The following is a 20,632-nucleotide window of genomic DNA, read 5'->3' as shown; positions in this document are numbered from 1 at the left end:
TTATTTGCTGGAATTGTTTTTATTATAGACGTTTCAGTTTGCAACCATCACAGTAATAGGAAACAACACAAAGAAAATATAACACCAAACTTCTGAACTGTAACAAACCTAGCAGTGTATGTACTCTTCCAGAGTACAGAAGCATTTCTGATCATCTTGTTCTCTTAATCTAGTCTATAGAACTTTAGAGCTCAATGGCTCTAATCCAGCTCACATGATTTACAGGGCAATCCTAAAACCCCCTCAGTTTAGGACAGCAGTTGTCCCATGCTGGCTTAACCCAAAGACAGGGCCATCTGCTGCCTACACAACCTAAAAGTCAGGAGTAAAGGTAAACCATGACTGACTGCTAGCATAACAAGTCTGGAAGAAACCCTAGGACTGTCTGTGTAACCCTTGCTTCTCACTCTGGTTGGTTCTGAAATAACCCAGAAATAACTGTCTCGCTGTGCAAGAGGGAAAGGAGCAGGGTTCACATAAGCAAGCCCCAGGCTCCTTCCAGGTTCCTTCTTGTGTGCCGCAGCAAATTAGGGTTTGAATCAAGTCACTGTCAGAGAAGCATAGAGGGGTGTAACATCCAGATCCCCTACTTTACCTGGCTTAGAACATAAAATGTCCTTATGTTCCAGTATCGTGACTGATCTTGAAGAAGAGTCTTCATGTAAATATTTTCAAAAGTTCTGAAGCAGCCCACCAGGGTTACAAATGTTTCATCGTTCTCATTTTCTGTTATGTGCTGGATGATGGGGAGCATTGGTGCTAGGCCAGTGCCCGAAGCAAGCATAAGAAGTTCTCCATACTAGAAATGAAGCGGAGGACAGAAAATGTATTTCAGTAACTGGAAATGGAAAACACTGTGACTCTAACTGGGATGGAAGACAGCATGGTATAGCCCAATCTCGTCAGATCTTGGAAGCTAAGCAGAGTTGGTACTTGGAAGGAAGACATCCAAGGAAGGCCCTGCAGAAGACAAGCAATGGCAGTCCACCTTTGCTTCTCACTTGCCTTGAAAGCCCCTTGCTGGGGTTGCCAGAAGTTAGCTGCAACTTAACACACCCACATAAGCCTAATTCTTCTTTGTAACAGCACAACCATTAAGGGCATTTTCTTGTCCTATCCATGACACATTTTCTTGTCCTATCCATGACACATCCATTTCACACTTGTGAAAAGAGCACATGGGGGAATTCTTGGAATCTGTCCTGTAACTGTAGATTTCCCTTGCCCTAGAGCTCTGTCAAAATCCAAGTCTGGAAATACTGTAAAACTTTCCTAGTTGGCTTGCATGCAACAGTCACAGTTTTGGAGGGGGGTATTTTTAATTTAATGAAGAGTTTTGTTTACTAGGTTTTATACTTGTTAATTATACTTTTTTAATTTTAAAAATAAGTTGTTCCTCTTGGGAGTGTTTGGGACAGAAATCAAACAAGTGACATAATTTCAAATTGTGAATAGTGGTGGGGAAAGAGTCTCGCAGGCAAGGGCAATTGATCAGTATCCTTTTAATCGCCCTTGTCTAATTACATAGGTAATAAAATACACTTTTCCTCTGGCTGCATAAACACCCCTGTACTTTATCTGTGATTTCTTAAAATGGCCTGAACGTAGTTTGCTCTTGGATACTTTTACAATTATAACTGGGATAGGGTTTGCTTAGTTACACTCATGGATGTGAGGGGGATCTGGCTGCGACATCTGTCACCCCATTGATCACCAGGGTTGATTCGGCTCATTTGGCTGGCTAGGCGGGTGTCCCCTCCCTCACCGCTCCATGTGCGTCCCTCCTGAAGCTGCGTGCTTGGTGGAAGAGGACGACCATCCCAGATAGAAGGAGTGTACCGTTCTTCGGTCAAGGGCAGGGGTCTGCAAACTGCAGCTTCTGAGCCACATGCGGCTCTTTGGCTCGTTGAGTGCGGCTCTCCGAACTTGGTTTGGAGCTCCTGCTCTCATGCCTGCTCGCGCCGGCAGCCGGGCTGCGGAGCCGGCGCGCCTGAGAGCGAGTGCGAGAGCAGGCAAGCGGGCGCGCTGTCTCTCCCCCCCCCCCCGCCGCCGTGGAGAATGGCCAGGTCCCCCTTTCCCTTGCCCTCAATGGTTGGGAGGCTAAAGCCTCCCCTCCCCTCTAGCCGCACGGCTCGGCGGTTCCCCCCCGCCCGTCTATCAGCTGTTGTGCGGGGCGGGCTTCCTTTGGTAGACCTGGCCTCCGGCTGAGTCCCATTGGGAGGCCATGTCTACCCACTGGCTTTCTTGGTGGTAGACCTGGATTCCGAGGAGGGGAAAAAGTCCCCCTTCAGAGGCCAGGTCTACCAATTGGCTTCTATGGGCCTCCGGAGGCCAGGTATACTGCCAAGAAAGCCAATGGGTAGACCTGGCCTCCCAATGGGACTCAGCCGGAGGCCAGGTCTACCAATAGGCTTTTATGGCGGTAGACCAGGCCTCCAGACGAGGACTCCGGACGGGGAGGGGGAAATGGCAGGGACTTACAATTTAATTTTTATCAATAAATAAGATCACTATTAAGTATGATATCAAGTTTTATTCAGTGTACCTATAGTTTAATTAAGACTTAAAACTTTAATTAAAGTTTATTAATTGGTTCTTGTAGGTTATCCGGGCTGTGTAACCGTGGTCTTGGAATTTTCTTTCCTGACGTTTCACCAGCAACTGTGGCAGGCATCTTCAGAGGAGTAACACTGAAGGACAGTGTCTCTCAGTGTCAAGTGTGTAGGAAGAAATATAGTAGTCAGAAAGGGGTTGGGTTTGAGCTGAGTAATTGTCCTGCAAAAAGTAATGTGCTAATCATTGTCCTGTAAGTATAAAGATAATGTGCTAATGAGGGTGTGGAACCAATTGTATCCTGAAGTGATCTGTTAATGTGTGAAATCCAAAGTTAATCTGCATGGCTATTGTTGACTGTAGCCTTTGTTAGTCTGGAGGTTTTCAGGGCAGGAAGCCAAGCTTTATTCATTCTTAAACTCTCTTCTTTTCTGTTAAAGTTGTGCTGATGTTTATGAATTTCAATGGCTTCTCTGTGCAATCTGACAAAATAGTTGGTAGAGTTGTCCAGTCTTTCAGTGTCTTGGAATAAGACCCTGTGTCCTGTTTGTGTCAGTCCATGTTCAGCCACTGCTGATTTCTCAGGTTGGCCAAGTCTGCAGTATCTTTCATGTTCCTTTATCCTTGTTTGTATGCTGCGTTTTGTTGTCCCGATGTAAACTTGTCCATAGCTGCAAGGTATACGATATACTCCTGCAGAGGTGAGGGGGTCTCTTTTGTCTTTTGCTGATCGTAGCATTTGTTGTATTTTCTTGGTGGGTTTAAACACTGTTTGTAGGTTATGTTTTTTCAAAAGTTTCTCCATCCTATCAGTGACTCCTTTAATAAATGGCAAGAATACCTTTCCTATGGGAGACTGTTTTTCTTGAGTTTTCTGATTTTTGTTTGGTTTAATGGCTCTTCTGATTTCATTCTTGGAATAGCCGTTTGCTAGCAGTGCGTGATTTAGATGATTAGTTTCTTCCTTGAGAAACTGTGGTTCACAGATCCGTCTTGCACGGTCCATTAATGTTTTGATTATTCCTCTTTTCTGTCGGGGGTGATGGTTGGAGTTTTTGTGTAAGTAGCGATCTGTGTGAGTTGGTTTCCGGTAGACCTTGTGACCTAACTGAAAGTTTATTTTACGGATGACGAGGGTATCAAGAAATGGGAGTTTACCCTCAATTTCCTTTTCCATGGTAAACTGAATGTTTGGATGGATATTATTAAGATGGTTTAGAAAGTCCATTAATTTTTCTTCACCATGGCTCCAAATGGTAAATGTATCATCTACGAACCTGAACCAGACTGTAGGTTTGTAAGATGCTGATTCTAATGCTGTCTTTTCAAAATATTCCATGTAAAAGTTTGCTATTACCGGACTGAGTGGACTTCCCATAGCTACTCCACCAATCTGTTCATAAAATTCTCGATCCCATAGGAAATAACTTGTTGTCAAACAATGGTGAAATAAGGCTGTTATATCTTCTGGAAAAATCTGGTTAATCAATGAGATTGTGTCTTTTACTGGAACCTTGGTAAAGAGGGATACAACATCAAAACTGACTAATATATCCTGTGGATTGAGTCTTAACGGACTGATTTTGTTGATGAAGTGAGTTGAATCTTTGATGTAAGAAGTGGTATTTCCAATGTGGTCCTGTAGGAGGGTGGTCAAATAACTAGCTAATTCATATGTTGGGGAACCAATGGCGCTCACGATGGGTCGGAGTGGGACGGAATCCTTATGAATTTTAGGTAGTCCATATAATCGTGGTGGTTGTGCTTCTGTCTTGCATAGTTTTCTGTGTGTGTCCGGATGAAGAGTGGACTTTTTGATCTGTATGCTAGTTTTCCTGGTAATTTTGCAAGTTGGATCTCGTTTTAGTTTTTTTTATGTGGCAGGGTCCAGAAGTTCCTTAATCTTCTTTTTGTATTCTTCTGTTTTCATTATCACTGTTGCATTGCCTTTGTCAGCTGGTAGAATAATAATTTCTGGATCTGCATTGAGGGTCTTGATAGCGTTTCTCTCCTTGCGTGTTATATTGCTAGCAGGGGGCTTTGCTTTTCGTAGAATTCTTGCTGTCTCTCCTCTTATTTCCTCAGCATCTTCTTCAGGTAGATTACGAATGGCAGCTTCTACATTTGCAATGATGTCTTCCACCGGAATTTGGGTGGAAGTTTATTAAGTTAATAAACAGTGTACCTACCTATATAATTTTAAGTTTAAGAAATTTGGCTCTCAAAAGAAATCTCAATCTTTGTACTGTTGATATTTGGCTCTTTTGACTAATGAGTTTGCCGACCCCTGGTCAAGGGTATAGTTACACTCAATGCTCATGCTCCATGGGTTTTCTTCAAAAATGTTCTGAGATAAAGATCAGGAACTAAAGTATCATCTGAACAACCGACGGAAGGAACCATTTCCTCTATATACATTTCAATCATACTGTACAGTTTCCCATTGCATTGTGGGAGTTTTCTACCTTCTCCAGAAGCAGTGGACATTAAAAAAATAAACAATGGCATTGCTTACTTACTGATATTTAGTCCTTCCCCATTATTTAATTAAAAAAGGTAAAGGTCCCCTGTGCAAGCACCGGGTCATTCCTGACCCATGGGGTGACGTCACATCCCGACGTTTCCAAGGCAGACTTTGTTTGCGGGGTGGTTTGCCAGTGCCTTCCCCAGTCATCTCCCCTTTACCCCCAGCAAGCTGGGTACTCATTTTACCGACCTCGGAGGGATGGAAGGCTGAGTCAACCTTGAGCCGGTTACCTGAAACCAACTTCCGTCGGGATCGAACTCAGGTCGTGAGCAGAGCTTTTGACTGCAGTACTGCAGCTTAACACTCTGCGCCACGGGGCTCTTTATTTATTTATTTATTTATTTATTTAAGACAACTAAAATCCCTTCATTGCACAGAGAGGAGACAGACAGACAGAGATTCATCCTTGAGGAGTACTCTGTTGCAGAAACAGAAAGGCAATCCACAAGAGTCTTCAGCAGCTTGTTTATGGTGAAATAGCAAGCTGCTGGCAGAGGCAGGTATACATTGTGAGGACCAGTATACAGCCTGCAAGCAGCATGTAGCCCCTTGGGCTCTTTTGTAAAGTACCAAGCTTTATCTTATCCCTGAAAAGATCAGTGTGTATTGTTTTAAAGAAGTGTCTAAATTTCTCCTTTCCTGGTTCCAACCACTGTCTTATGAATTTGAACATGTGAAAGTGGAAATTTCGGGGGGCCATGGCTGCCTTCTCAGAACAAGACCGAGGAGGCTTGTCATACCTACTCACCCTGCAGAGATTTTTGATCAGATAATCTGATAAGTCATAACAAATGTAAGAAAACAGATAAATGACTCATGTAGCATCAATGGAATAAAAGAGAAGTACAACATTTCCACCTGCAACATCTGGACTATGGAATGGTTGCGAGCATGTTCCCCAGATGTTTCAGGTCAGGGAAAAGGGGCCCTCATAGCTCCTCGTTCTCTCTGCCCTCAAGTAGGGGCTATAATGTTGCCCAAAGGACAAGATAACAGATATACCGATCAGTTCAACAGCAGGAAGTCTCCCAGAAGTATCAGCTCTGCCTAGAGAGGGAACCCCTTTTGGGTTGAGTGGGGATAAGCAGATTTGGGGAAGGAAATACACTGACTATTCACGGTACTGGTAGAATGTTAGCCTGGTTGGCCAAAGCTTCGGTGCTGAACCATCACTGAAGCAGCGGCTGGTCCGGGCACAATTTTGAGTTCTCATCTGGTTACCATCACATTCCATTGGTCATCCACCTGCTCCAGGGAACCACCTTTGGGAGACCTGGCCTAATGCCCCTAGCAAGTTACTCCTGCACCCTGACCTACAAGGTACAGGAAAGCATCATCTTCTGTCAGCAATTCACAGTATGCTCATTCATTAGGGACACACCCTAGTCTACCCAAGAGCCTGTTACACTGGCCTAATTTATAGATGTCTTGTGAAAATGGGTGTGTGTGCGTGTTCAGTTAGCCAGTGGCCCTTGTTCAAGTTATGTTTCCAAGCAGACCCTTGTAATTAATTCGGCGGGCCGGAATGGAGCGATGCTTGTGGATCAGTGGGGCTGTTCCGCCACATATCCATTTGCTCAGTCCAGGAGTTTTAGCTACAAGAATCAATTATACATAAACAAAATACATCAATGGCAGGTGGACCAAGAATGACAACCAATCAACAGCAGAAACTTAATTCTACAGTGTTCCAGTAGGGAAAATGATTTGGCAATAAGTTTTTACCAGAAATGTAAAAGCAAAACACGGAACTCCATCATTTTAGCCCTGCATGCAGCGAGTGTTGATTTTTTTCTAGTGACCCATTGCATTTCTCTTGGTGTTTGCAGCAGCACCCGGGCAAAATCTCCCCTGCATGCTGAGTAGTCATTGTCTGCTAATCACTGGCTGTTTAGCAGCAAGTGAATAAAAGAAGGGGGAGTGGGAATCTGGGGGCAAAGGCTGGTGACTTGTTAGACAGTGGGAATGATAGCTGTTCCATTATTGCGGAATGTGTGGTCAAGATATATCCATAGGGTCATAGGCCACAGCTAAGGCCCCAAAGTCAAGGAAGGACCAATGAGAATGGCCGATGGTTCCAAGACAAGGGACCACTACACAAGGGGAAGGATAGGTTCAAGGCCCCGGGCACTCATCCAAGGGTGTTAGTGTGTGTGGTCTCTACATGTGTCTTCTGAGAAGGAGCCCAGCTTCCCAAACTGGACTCAGAGTCACACAAAACAGCCCGGTGTAGGAGGAAAACCATCTCTCACCCCACAGAAGCTGATGATTTTTAACATCCAGCTATAACCTGGCCTTGGACCACAACAGTCCATTTTAAAGACATTTTTGACAACATGACAGGATTTTAATGCAAGGTTGGAATGAAGGAGGAGGCAGCAGAATAATCAGATAAAGTGTATTGAAAGGATCCAGAGTGGAAGCAAAGCAAGCAGAGTAATATCTGAGTACCTTAGATATACTAAGGAACCCAAAAATACCACCCAGCACTCACACAATATGCATCTCAAAGAATAGAAGGTTTTAAAAAGAGAGAGAGAGAGAAGGAGAAAAACAGGAAGGCAGGAAGAGGAGAGATCCCTATCTTTTTCTCAGTTATCATTGTGAAAATATTCGTTCACTCCTGGCTTTCTCCTAGACAATCTAACCTCCTTTGTCTTTTACACAACCTCTCCAGCTGTGTGTGTGTTAAGTGCCATCAAGTCGCTTCCGACTCATGGCGACCCTATGAATGAAAGTCCTCCAAAATGTCCTGTCTTTGACAGCCTTGCTCAGATCTTGCAAACTGAAGGCTGTGGCTTCCTTGATTGAGTCAATCCATCTCTTGTTGGGTCTTCCTCTTTTCCTGCTGCCTTCAACTTTTCCTCTCCAGCTGAGGCTCCCTTAATTCTTTTGGTAAACAATCATTTAGACAACAGCAGGGGAAATAGTCTAAGATGGCGGCAGAGGAGCCACTGATTATGGACCAGAATGGCAACAAGACAACCAGAGTTAAGATAGTGTTCAAGAGATGTCTGAGAAGGGCAACGACAGTGCTGAAATTTTGATTCACATTCAGGAAGAGAAAGCAAACTTCAGCAGGATAAACATGCCAGCAGGACTGTGTTCAGGGGCTTACTGTTTGCTTCTCCAATCTGTTGAGGGCTGTAGGAGGAATTGTCAAATCCAAAAGGAAATCATACAGAACCTGGTTCTCTTTTATTTTATGTATTGCAATCTATGCAGAGACTTTCAGAACTCTAAAGCTCCATGCTGAAAATCAGAAGGACCCTACTATTTTTATAATGATTTCCCCTTCACTTTGGAAACCAAAGAGGAAGCCATTTCAGTGCCTGTTGGAAATCTTACCTGATTAGGTCTGTAAGGGAAGCCTCCAAACGGCCCTCTCCAAAACACTGCTTCTCCTGGTTTCCAGGATTTTACATATTGCGACATTAGTCCACCTTCATAGCACTTTGAAAACAAACCACAGACACAAAAAAGAATTTGACAAGGAAAAACCCTTTTGCTTAATAGCTACATTCCTCAGAACAAAGCAAGAGAGAAACTACTCTATGTGCTTTTTAAAAAAAAATATCTTGGGGGAAAAATACAAAATTATAGCACAAAGAAACTTACATTATTTTGAATAAAGGGTTAACAGAATCTAGTAATTCAGTTCATTATAATGTCTGCAAGAAAAGTATTGCCTACTGTATTATGACTGAGCTCATAAGCCAGATATACCACCCTGGCATTTTAGGGCTGCAACGCCATGGTATGCAATTGTTCATGTATCATGATGCTCCATAACTGAATATGAAGCAAATAAACATTCTGAGAAGTGAAATGCAAATGAACACTTCTCCTTTGGTAATTTGCCTCATGTCTACATTCTGCCCTGAATTTCAAGAGGTCACCTTTCATCTACAGTTTTGGAGTAGAAAGGGCTCCGGATAAGACAGTGTTTCACACAAAAACAAGCAAAATGATAAAAGCTCATAAACTTCCTTGTTAAAAATGATAGTTAAAAATGTTTGTGTACTCAGCAATAAATCTAGTAATTAAGTGAGATATCTGTAGTTAAAATTGCTATATTGGCCGTTCCTCTGTGACTCTGGACTCACATAAAGGGTTTGATGTAAGCACCCATAGAGCAAGTTTGCACAAAGGGATCTTTCCTGACTTCTTCCCCATCAGCTCCCAGTGCCCCCTTCAGAAGCCACTGCTGAAAGCTGTGGGGCCCTCCAGAACAATATGCCCTGAAGCATGGTGTACATAAAGATAAAAGTAGTTCCCTGTGCAATTACCGGGTCATTACTGACCCATGGGGTGACGTCACATCACAATGTTTACTAGGCAGACTATGTTTATGTTGTGGTTTGCCATTGCCTTCCCCAATCTTCTATACTTTACCCCCAGCAAACTGGGAACTCATTTTACCGACCTCGGAAGTATGGAAGGATGGGTCAACCTTGAGAAACTGACTTCTGTTGGGATCGAACTCAGGTTGTGAGCAGAGCTTTTGACTGCAGTACTGCAGCTTACCACTCTGCGCCACGGGGCTCTTAACGTATACAAGAGTAGTGGCAAATGTTCTCTGTTCAAAAGCCTAAAATTCCTATCCCCTTCTAGATGGTCTTTACTTTATGGGTCCTCCTAATGAAGCATGTTCTGTTAAGTGGCTGAGTATGAGGAGATTCTTGCATACAGACATGTGCACACCAAATGCTGCTACATATGAGTTTAGGGCAAAGAGATACTGAATTATTTTCAGCAAAATTGTTGTTCCGTCTTCTACACTCTATGGATATCAGATCTACACTTTGGTTGGTGGGAGCGGCCCCAGCTGCTGCTTATCATCTTGACATATTATATATTACAATCAGTATTCCATGTTCAATGATACAAATAGGATTGTGTAGATTTTTTAGACTATCATGTCCAGGTCAGGGTTTGTTGTAGTGCACTGTGATCTGATATTCAGGTATATCTTTCCTTTGTTAGCTGCTGCTGTACTCCTCCGTGGAGCCGCTAATGGCAGAAGCAAGAGTTTATCCTCAAAAGCTATTTTCTAACCACCTGCCCAGCTTGTAAAGGTAAAGGTTCCCTGTGCAAGCACCAGGTCATTACTGACCCATGGGGTGACGTCACATCCTGACATTTGCTAGGCAGACTGTGTTTACAGGGTGGTTTGCCATTGCCTTCCCCAGTCATCTATACTTTATTCCCCGCAAGCTGGGTACTCATTTTACCAACCTCGAGGAATGGAAGGCTGAGTCAACCTTGAGCCAGCTACCCGAAACCGACTTCCATTGGGATTGAACTCAGGTCGTGAGCAGAGCTTGGACTGCAGTACTGCAGCTTACCACTCTGCGCCACGGGGCTCCATGGTGTACATGCGTACGAACAAACTGCAAGAAGGGGGAAATTGAACGAAATAGCTTTCCACAGGAGCGAGGGGGCAATTCTGGCTAATTGCCTCTTTGTGCTGAAGCACCTTCCCCTGTGCTGTGTGGCGTGTTGCTCTGAAAAACCTTGCGGCCCCTCGGCAACAGCTAGGGAGAGGGGGAAGACCTGTGGAGGACTACCAGGAACTCACTTCATTCACAGCAGCTTGAATCCGACTCCTGCAAACAAAGGTCTAACTGCTCCCTCCTAGGAAAAGCTTCTTCTGCTAAATCTCTGCCATGTGAGGCTGTTTGTAAAGGCACAGGAAGAGAGTCAGTTTAAACACAAAGTTGCCAACCGTGGCCACAATGTGGAGCAGGCAGACGGTGAAATTAAATAAGGGTACGGAGAGGTTAAGATCTCCGTTGTTGTGTTTCCAGATAGATAGTGGGATATTGGTTTCAGCGGAGACAATGTATTTGGAACTGAATCTCCTTTAGGTGTCGTCTTTGTTCTAATGGCTAAATGACGAAACTGGTTTATAATGAATTCCTGTAAACAGAAAAGAAGGAGAAACTCCCGGAGTGAAAACCTCTATGCTGGGATTTACACCAAAAAAACACCATAACATTATAGAATCACTCAAAGGGAGGGTTAAGCACAGAAAATCGCCACTCACTTGCTCTTAACTGTAGTATCACAAATGCAGTGCCGTAATCATGGGACACAGGGGTGTCTGAACAGCACTTGGATTGCATAGTAATAATAATAATATAGTACTTCCAAAAATTGCCTGAATAGTGAGAAATACACTACAATCTACAGAGCAGGTTATACAAATGGGTGCTTTATGATGGGTGTTCCATCTCTTTTGTTACTGCCAGAGAATAACTATGGTTCCCTTTGGGATGAAAGGTTCTATATAAAGGGAAGGTGTTATTACAATCATTACTACTATTATTGAAATGCAAAACTTGTGTGTAATAAGCAAGTATATATAAAATTTCACAGCCAACCTATAAAGGTATCCTATTAATGCAGCTCAAATGTAGCATTTCCCCCCTCCAATTGCCACAATAATGGTGAAATGATCCACCCACAAGTGTCTTATAAAAGCTATACACACCTCAAAAGGAATATAATTCACGCTCAGCCTATCACACAATCAAAGATAAAACCCTGAAAAGTACAAACTCCCTGAGGGTGAGCAGAAGGTAAAATAATTGTTCTCGGTGACCTGCCTGGAAGATCTAGTGCTTCAGGTTGCAGAGTTACAGTGAAATCTGTCTTCTCCTGAGAAGGCATAAATACAGATTTTTAAGATTTTTATATTCCTAGGCATGCAATAATTTATATCTGAACGTATCTGAATCTATCCTTAAATTGAAATGTAACCAGCGCTGCTACTGAATATGAAGGCCTGCAATGAATAAAATCACAAAACCCAGAGTAATCCCATGGCGAAATCATTGTGTTTACTCAGGAGTAGTTGCCTTACAGATGGAGAATGACAGTGATCCGAAAGGCACGTGTAGTCTTATTAGGCAGCCTGGCTAGTCCAGTAGTTGCCACAGAAGCCTGCCTGCTGTAGCATACATCTGGCTACACGGCCTGCCAGATAATATTTCTTAAGAACTGGTATGTCTATTTATGCCAGCATAGAAGGTGTTCCAAACGACTACATGGTAATGCACACATTAATCATCCTTCTCTCTGGCCACTCCCCCTCTCTGATATATAAATGGAAGGCAATGTCAGTAAGTGTGTGTGGGGGAAACAATGAAAAGGAGAGGGAGGGCTTCAGTGGGGGCTAAAGAAATTTATAAATAGGGTTGCCAGATCCCTCTTCACCACCGGCGGGAGGTTTTTGGGGCGGAGCCTGAGGAGGGTGGGGTTTGCGGAGGGGAGGGACTTCAATGCCACAGAGTCCAATCACCAAAGAGGCCATTTTCTCCCGGTGAACTGATCTCTGTCGGCTGGAGCTCAGTCGTAATGGCAGGAGATCTCCCGCCGCCACCTGGAGGCTGGCAACCCTATTTGTAAAGTTGAAGCCCAGTGTGTTTCAGGTAGAAACCTTTCTCCCTGATCAACTCAGCATTCAATGCTGTAACAAAGTAATATGCTGTCATCTTGAGCCAGGGTGGGGGCTGATCTGCACAAATTGCGTTGGACCCTGCCAAGCCAGATCTTTGACTGCAGGCCTCTCTCTAGTTATTAAAGTACAAAGCGAAGCACTCTGCTGGCATAAAAGATGACACGGGTCCTACGTCAGGCTGTTAATCGATAGAACAAAGGCAGCTATTTACCTTTATTAAAACATCAAAGTACCCTTCAGCGTTCACGGGAGTAATTGGAGTGTAGGCCCGTTGAATCTCCAAACCATTCGCTAGTCCTCTGAGGAAGAAAAAAGAGAAGACAGAGGGGGAGAACCCTGATTTGAATCCCTGGCAATCCCCATCGGCTGAGCAGTGCTCTGTTGTGCAAAGGCCACTGCCTGGAAAGCCCAGCAGGCATCCTTCCTTCTTCCCCATGGGCTGCCCTTTGCCAACCAGACAATAGATCATTCTCTCCCATTCTGCAGTGAAACTGACAAGATCCAAAGCACTGAAAACAACCTCTGATTTCTCTTTCACGGCTACGCCACCCTCCTTAGCAATCCTTTTCCTTTCCCGGATGAGCTACACAACCTACCCAGCTGCTTTATGTGGTACAGCTGAGCTTCTGGCCAACTGAGGTAAATAAGGAACTATGCTAGAGCGGGAGAATTACGACCTGTTTGCAGCAAAGCGAGGCGTCCATCTTGGATCTATATCAGTTGTTCATCAGCAATAACTAATAGGTGGAGTTAATATTAACAAATGACTCCCCGAGACTGAAATCCAGAATTTGAGAAGAACTGCCAAATGGATGTAGAAAGAAGAACTAAGCATCATGCAAAAACTGGCCTATGTCTAGGGTTGCCAACCTCCAGGTAGTAGCTGGAGATCTCCTGCTATTACAACTGATCTTCAGCCGATAGAGATCAGCTCCCCTGGAGAAAATGGCCGCTTTGGCATTTGGACTCTATGGCATTTAAGTCCCTCCCCTCCTCAAACTCAGCCCTCCCCCGCCCCTGCCCCCAAAGTCTTTCGCCGATGGTGAAGAGGGACCTGGCAACCCTACCTATGTCAGTTCCACAGACGTGTGTTTCAGGCACACAGACATCAGACTGTAGCTACTTCCTGGTTACATCCAAACATGCTTTTCAAATGTAGGCAAGGAAACATCCTGTTGGAAGCAGCCCTGAAAAGCTGTATTCAGCCAACTGTGGTAAATGGTGGCTTTATCCACTGAACTATTAGGGTTGCCAGCCTCCAGGCCTGACCCTCTTGGCTCGACCTCCCTCCTTTGCCGGGAGTCTACCCATCTCCGGGGTTGCTTTCTCCAGTGGTCTCGTCTGCCCACACAGCCATTTGAAGATGCACATTTTTCATTGATGGACTTTAGAGAATTAACAGTCGTTTGGATGGTGTATAGGTTGCATATATTGGAATAAGTTTCATTTTGTGATTGCTATTCCTTAATTGAGTTAATGCTATTGCTGCATTTTGATGAATATATGATATTGTATGTTAATATTTGAGCCTGCGTGCTGTTCATTTGCTCTCCAAACCTCCAGGTACTAGCTGGAGATCTCTTGCCATTATGACTGATCTCCAGCCGATAGAGTTTACCCAGTTCACCTGGAGAAAATGGCAACTTTGGCAATTGGACTCTATGGCATTGAAGTCCCTCCCCTCCCCAAACCTTGCCCTCCTCAGGCTCTGCCCCAAAATCTCCTGCCGGTGGCGAAATCAGACCTGACAACCCTATGAACTATAGACGTCAACACTTCTGTTCTAGTGCTGGTGATGTCCACCATATTGTCCTACAAGCCAGAAAATGACTAGGGATTGACTGACATCAAGCATCATGTCCCCTGTCAATGAACTGCACATCCATTACTGACAACTTTTTGTAGCACTAAAGCATTGTTCTGATATCCAAAGGAAACATCCATATTATACATAGACATTTCACATTCTAGCTATCTAAATCAGTTGAAATAATCTTGCTGTCACTGTAACCCACTGCAAACTGGCCAGTGTGGTGTAATGCGCGTTGTGTGCTGAATTTGGACCAGGGAAGCCTGGTATTGCATACCTCTTCAATATGACATTTACTGGGAGGCCCTTAGAAAATCATGTCAACTTATTGGATGGGCTTTTGGGGAGGCTAATACGTGGCTCTGGGCTCCAAGGGTGGAAAAGAGATATAATAAATGTATACATTACAAGAGAGGCCACTCTGAATTGCAAAATGCATAACTGCCTCAGGGGGAAAAAGTTAATATATTGTCCCTATGAGTCAGTTCACGATGATCATTGTCAAATGCATTTCGTTTTCGCTTTTTTTCCTTTCTGTAAATTGGTTTCTTACCTGCACTTAATTTTTATACCTCCAACACAAACCTAAAATTGAAGGAAAATGCAACTATAGGGTAGCATGCACCATAAAATTAGCAGGGTTAATAAGCTCACGAGCTCTTTCAACAGAGTCAATTTGGAAGCACAGAAATGATGATTTACTTGGCATGAAATCTTTGTAGATCAACAAAAAATTGCGAGTTAAATCACCTACTGTGACCTGTTTAACTAGAGACTTTGCACAGTACCTTAGCACAATATGTTGTCCTAAACTCAACCCCAAGCTGCTATTTCCAGGCAATTCAAATGTATACTGGTAGGTGTCCTCTGTCAGCTGATCCACAGAGCTTATGATGAAAGCTATAAACATTTCTGGAGCCAGTTCTGAATTCTTGCACTACAAGAGGGAACAATAAATAATTACTGGGTTCAAAGGCACCCCCTTCTAAACAAAAGGTGAGTGAATTCAGCATTGGTGAAATGTGGTACAGCTAAAAGAAAAAGCTTTAAAGATTCAGTACATCAGGCCTTAAGTCAGTAAGCACTTCTTTGTGAAATCTGAGGTCCTGTTTGTGTTTACAGAATCCTGGCCTTGACAATTACCTTTGCTGATAATGATTTTGGAGTGTGAGACATTAAAGACCAGTCCCCATGAGAGAAGTGATGGCACTCTTTAGGTATACAAATGTCAAGCAAGAGGTAATGGAAGGCAAGAGAAGAGCTCATTTCTACTTAGGTATTTTAAGGAGCTGGAATTCTTTTTAATCTGTAATCTTTTACAAGCAGTGTCTCATTTCCTCCCACTAGATTTGCTGCTCCCCCTCTGGTCTCCTATGCCTTTAATAGCTGTGTAGCCACAAAAATTATGCTGGTGAAGCTACATTGGGCATGAAGAGGCAATGAAGTGAAAAGCTTACTTCTTTTTGACTGCCACACTGTGTTAATGAGACATTCTACCTAAAAAGTGGGTGACAATCCTATTTACAAAATTTGAGCATGGTATATTTTAACTTCTTCAGGTCATATGTGCCATGATATGGTACTCAGATCTGTTTTCCATACCAGAGTTCAGACTAGGACCATGTGAATAATAAAGAGAAATGCACAACCTTTTGCTTACTATTTACCATAATCAGCTCCTTTCACACTGAAGAATAAGAGGCATAGCTTCTCTAATTTCAAATAAAATGCCTTGAGCTTGCTGTCTTCACTATAACTCTCTCATTTTTGATTCAAGACACACTTTCCTCTTCTGTGAGAAACTCCAACATCCTTCTTAGGTATTCTTGTATGCGAGCAACAGCCTGCATTTAACAGATTTGGACTTGCCCTCCAATTGAGAGGTTTCACAGAATTTTACGAAGTCAAGGAGAGAGAATAAAATAGAATTAAATTCTGAAAATGTGGCAATGTTCTTCATTATGAGGGATGTTTAAATGGAATATGGTTACTTAGCGTGAATGGCTGGAATGGTTTAAAGTGTAATGATACCTCAATATTTTACTGCTTATTATTTCAGTAAAAAAAAAAATCACAGGTTTATTGGTAAGGGAACCTGTTAGCAACTTAAAATAACAAATATTCAAGAGATGGGAAATTGTAGTCAAATAGCCCTTTGACAGCAAGTGACACTAGAGATGGAGGCTGGAGAGAAACCACTCTGAACTGTTATTAAGCCTGGTAAGGAGAGAAAAAAACCACAAAAGCATCTTGATTCGATCTTGTTTTCTCCACCAGAGCTCAGAACACCTCAGGATGGATGATTTTTGCTGGTGTGTGAAACAATTAATTACACTTCTCCACACTGTGGCCTCGATCCAATTGTTCCTCCCTTTCTCTGAACTTGTTTTTAGCATTAAAAATATGCTGGAGGGAATCTTATCATCCTAGTTGATTAACACTGATGGTTTGGTTGTTTGTGACCTATTGGCCTAGTAGTCTGACCCTGAAATAAGAACTTCTGGAAGGAAATTGCTCTAAATCGGGGTAGGCAACTTTTTTGGCCTAAGTGTTGAAAATAAACGAACCTCCGTGAAGATGATGGCGTGCCCGCAGACAAAACCAGAGGAGAGCAAGAGACAAGGGCTGTACTTGGTAAGACACACTCAGAGCAAACCAAGCCCAAACGGCTCTGATAGCATTTCAGGGATTCGCTTTGGACTTGGCTGGTGACTAAGCAGGTCTGGGAGGTAATGACATAGCATAAACCATGCCTGTTGCCTTCTCCTGCACCGCTGACCCCAGCAGAACTACCAGGGCCTTGGTTGCTTGAGTGGAGATCTAGTCCCAGGTATGGACTGGACTGTAACTGGGGCAGTGGCTGCCCTCCTCGCCCCCCACCCCCAGTTAAGGCCCTGGGTATGGAGCAAAATGGTCTGGTGTGCTGCTGTCAGCACTAATACCAGGGGTTTCCTATCCCTGTTCTAAATGACAAAAGGGCGCTTCAGGGGGAAAAAGAGCAAAATGGCTGACCACATTTCCATCACCTTCTCATAGGTTAGTGCACGCATTGGCTCCTATCACAGTGTGCATGCTTATGAGAAACAGTTGCATGTTGTTTTTTTGCCTCAGCTTTACAACTGCTCCTGAAATTTGGCACACATATATGACAAAAGCTGCAACCTGACTTGGAGGTTAATTCCATTGAAATGAGTGAGATAGACTTCAAAGTGAACATAATTAGGATCAGGCTGGAAAAAAACAACTATTGGCATAGCTTCAGGATGGCTACTTGTGGTTTCTTTCTGGTCAGGAGGCTTCTGTCTTGTTTGGCCTTGGCCTCTTCCCATTGCTCCAGCTCCTTCTGGTACACATCGTAGATGCAGGGTTTGCAGCCACTGCCGCAACACTGAGATGGCAGTGGTTCTTGGGGCTTGAGTGACAGCCAGTCATCTTCACTGTCATCCATGGTCTACAAAACACAAGCCAACATCATGAACTTGAGAACTTCCTGGATGGAGATGACCTGCCCTTGCCCTGTGTGAACATGGGTTTTAATGTGTTCTAGCTGCAATCCTGACTTGGATGCAAGCTCCACTAATGCCATATTTCAGAGTAAGCATGGTCAGGACTGAGCTTGTAAATTGCTTCTCCACAGCAGATGAACAAATTAACAATTCCCATCTTAGAGTAGTTTCAGGGTGGTGCTGTTTAATATCACCTTCAGTTCAACAAACTGCCATTACAAGTTTTTTTTTAATCATTGCACAGTATTCAAATGTTAGTTAATCTATGCATTAGTAATTTTATTTTTAATTAAAAAAAAGATATATATTTGCTGCAGCTCTAGTTCCAATTGTTCTAGCTGGTAAGCTGAATGGGACAGACATAACTACTTAACTCAAAGTTACTCCTAGTAACCATTTTACTGATCCCATCCCCAAGGGAGAAGGCAGGGGAAGATAAGAGTTCTCTTCCTGCAGGAGAAATAATACAACTTAGCCCTTTACTAAGAGACTGAACCAGATTCCTCATTGGCAATTGGTAGGAAAGACAAATGGTTGTGGGGGGGGGAGAGAGTTATTCTAGAGCCATACAACCAGTTACCAGATCAACCTTACTCCAAAGGCATATCTATGCGACACACTTCAACTTATTGTCGAAGGCTTTCACGATCAGAGTTCATTGGTTCTTGTAGGTTATCCGGGCTGTGTAACCGTGGTCTTGGTATTTTCTTTCCTGACATTTCGCCAGCAGCTGTGGCAGGCATCTTCGGAGGAGTAACACTGAAGGACAGTGTCTCTCAGTGTCAAGTGTGTAGGAAGAGTAATATATAGTCAGAAGGGGTTGGGTTTGAGCTGAGTCATTGTCCTGCAAAGTATTAAAGGTAATGTGCAAATCATTGTCCTGTAAGTATCAAGATAATGTGCTGATGAGGGTGCGGTACGTTAATGTGGAACCATTGTATCCTGAAGTGATCTGTTAACATGTGGAATCCAAGGCTAATCCGCATGGCTATTGTGGACTGTAGTCTTTGTTAGTCTGGCTTGGCTTCCTGTCCTGAAAACCTCCTTTAGTCCATCCTGAATCTACTTCCCATTAGCCTCACTGGATGCCCTTGAGTTCTAGTATTTTGGGAGAGGAAGAAAAAGTTCTCTTTGTCAACTCTCTCCAGCCTATGCATAATTTTATAATGTTCTATCATGTTCCCCCTTAGTCACCTCTTTTCTAAACTGAAAAGTCCCAGACTACTTCTTTCTTCACAAGGAAGGTGTTTCAACCCTCTAATCATCTTTGTTGCCCTCTTCTGTACCTTTTCCTGCTCTGCAATGTCCTGTTTTTGAGAAATGGTGACCAGAATTGCACAGAGTATTCTAAACGAGACCACGTCATAGATCTATGCAGGGGCATTATAACATCGGCCGTTTTATTTTTAATCCCTTTCCTAAAAATCCCCAACATAAGGGTTTGCCTTTTTCACCGCTGCAGCCCACTGGGTTAACACTTTCATTGAGCTATCTACTACAACCCCAAGATCTTCCCCCTCTTAGCAGACCCCATTAGCCTATACATGAAGTTGGGATTTTTTTTTGTTCCAGTGTGCATCACCTTACACTTACCAACACTGAACTTCATCTGCCACATTGTTGCCCACTCACCCAATTTGTGGAGATCCTCCTTGAGCACTTCATCGTAATCCTTTGTGTCAACTGCAACCTTGGCCACTACACTGCTCACCCCTAGTTCCAGATCATTTATGAACATATTAAATAGCACAGGCCCCCAAACTGATCCTTTGTGGGACCCCACTGCTTACTTCCCTCCTTTGTGAGAACTGTCTGAGACCCTGGAGAGCCGCTGCCGGTCTGAGTAGACAATACTGACTTTGATGGACCAAGGGTCTGATTCAGTATAAGGCACCTTCATGTGTTCATGTGTCCATTTATTTCGACTCTTTGCTTCCTGTCATTTAACCAATTTTTAATCTATAAGAGAATCCATCCTCTTATCCCATGACTGCTAAGTTTACTCAGGAGTCTTTGGTAAGTTACCTTGTCAAAAGCCTTTTGAAAGTCCAAGTATATAATGTCTACAGGGTCACCATTATCTACATGCTTGTTCACTTTCTTAAAGAACTTCAAAAGGCTTGTTCACTTTCTTAAAGAACTTCAAAAGGTTGGTGAGGTAGGACTTCCCTTTGCAGAAGAATATAGTAGTGAGAGGAAAGACACCTTAGTTTTTAGAGTGCACTGTGAATCCAATCCTCCGTTCCCTGACAGATCTATGGAGCTAAAGCATCTATGGAGCTAAAGCACCAGAGTGATTCTGGAAGTTATGTCAAACACCTCTGACCTTATGTGTCAATTGACTCTATTTAAGAAGGGATGTTCACATTTACTAGTCCCTCTCCTTGGTAAATTATTGCCCACCGTTTTCCTTCTGGAGGGCACATTTTTTTTAAATGCTGTTGATGTCACCATACATGATCTAGAATACCCATTCTTGAGATTTTAGCCCCTCCCTACAAGTTTCTAGAAGGGCAAACTCTCACTGAGAGGTGGATGCATGTTGACTCCAGTGCACAAGCAGGAAAGCGCTTTAGCATGAACAAGCTCTGCTATTTCACATGCTGAAGCTGCTAATTTTTATTTTGAACAGTTGTATATTGTATGAACCTCCACCCTTAAAATAACAATAAGGAACATCTAACTCCTTTGCTTTTAGATCAAATTACCAGCCCCAAGTTGCGGCTCAGCTGATTTTTTTTAAAGTCAGGCCTAGACTCTTGCCACTTCTC

The 20,632-nt window shown here is 43.3% G+C and overlaps 1 protein-coding gene across 2 annotated transcripts in view; it reads right to left on the bottom strand.

Moving 5' to 3' along the window:
• LOC130472986 (NADH-cytochrome b5 reductase-like) overlaps positions 1–17,825 on the bottom strand; it is a 59,994-nt gene extending 42,169 nt beyond the window's left edge. For both annotated transcript variants that reach the window (XM_056844494.1, XM_056844493.1), the window contains exons 1-5: positions 17,627–17,825; positions 15,144–15,292; positions 12,757–12,844; positions 8,429–8,533; positions 596–799 (exon numbers count right to left, since the gene is read on the bottom strand). In XM_056844494.1, coding sequence (XP_056700472.1) covers positions 596–799; positions 8,429–8,533; positions 12,757–12,844; positions 15,144–15,292; positions 17,627–17,803 — 723 coding nt within the window. In that variant the 5' untranslated portion in view covers positions 17,804–17,825. The remainder of the gene's footprint in view (positions 1–595; positions 800–8,428; positions 8,534–12,756; positions 12,845–15,143; positions 15,293–17,626) is intronic.
• Between the last annotated feature and the right edge of the window lie 2,807 nt (positions 17,826–20,632).

The sequence above is a fragment of the Euleptes europaea genome, chromosome 2, assembly GCF_029931775.1.
Source record: "Euleptes europaea isolate rEulEur1 chromosome 2, rEulEur1.hap1, whole genome shotgun sequence".
NCBI lineage: Eukaryota > Metazoa > Chordata > Lepidosauria > Squamata > Sphaerodactylidae > Euleptes > Euleptes europaea.
The sequence above is the reverse complement of the archived record's forward strand: the minus strand, read 5'-3'. Positions and strand labels throughout refer to the sequence as shown.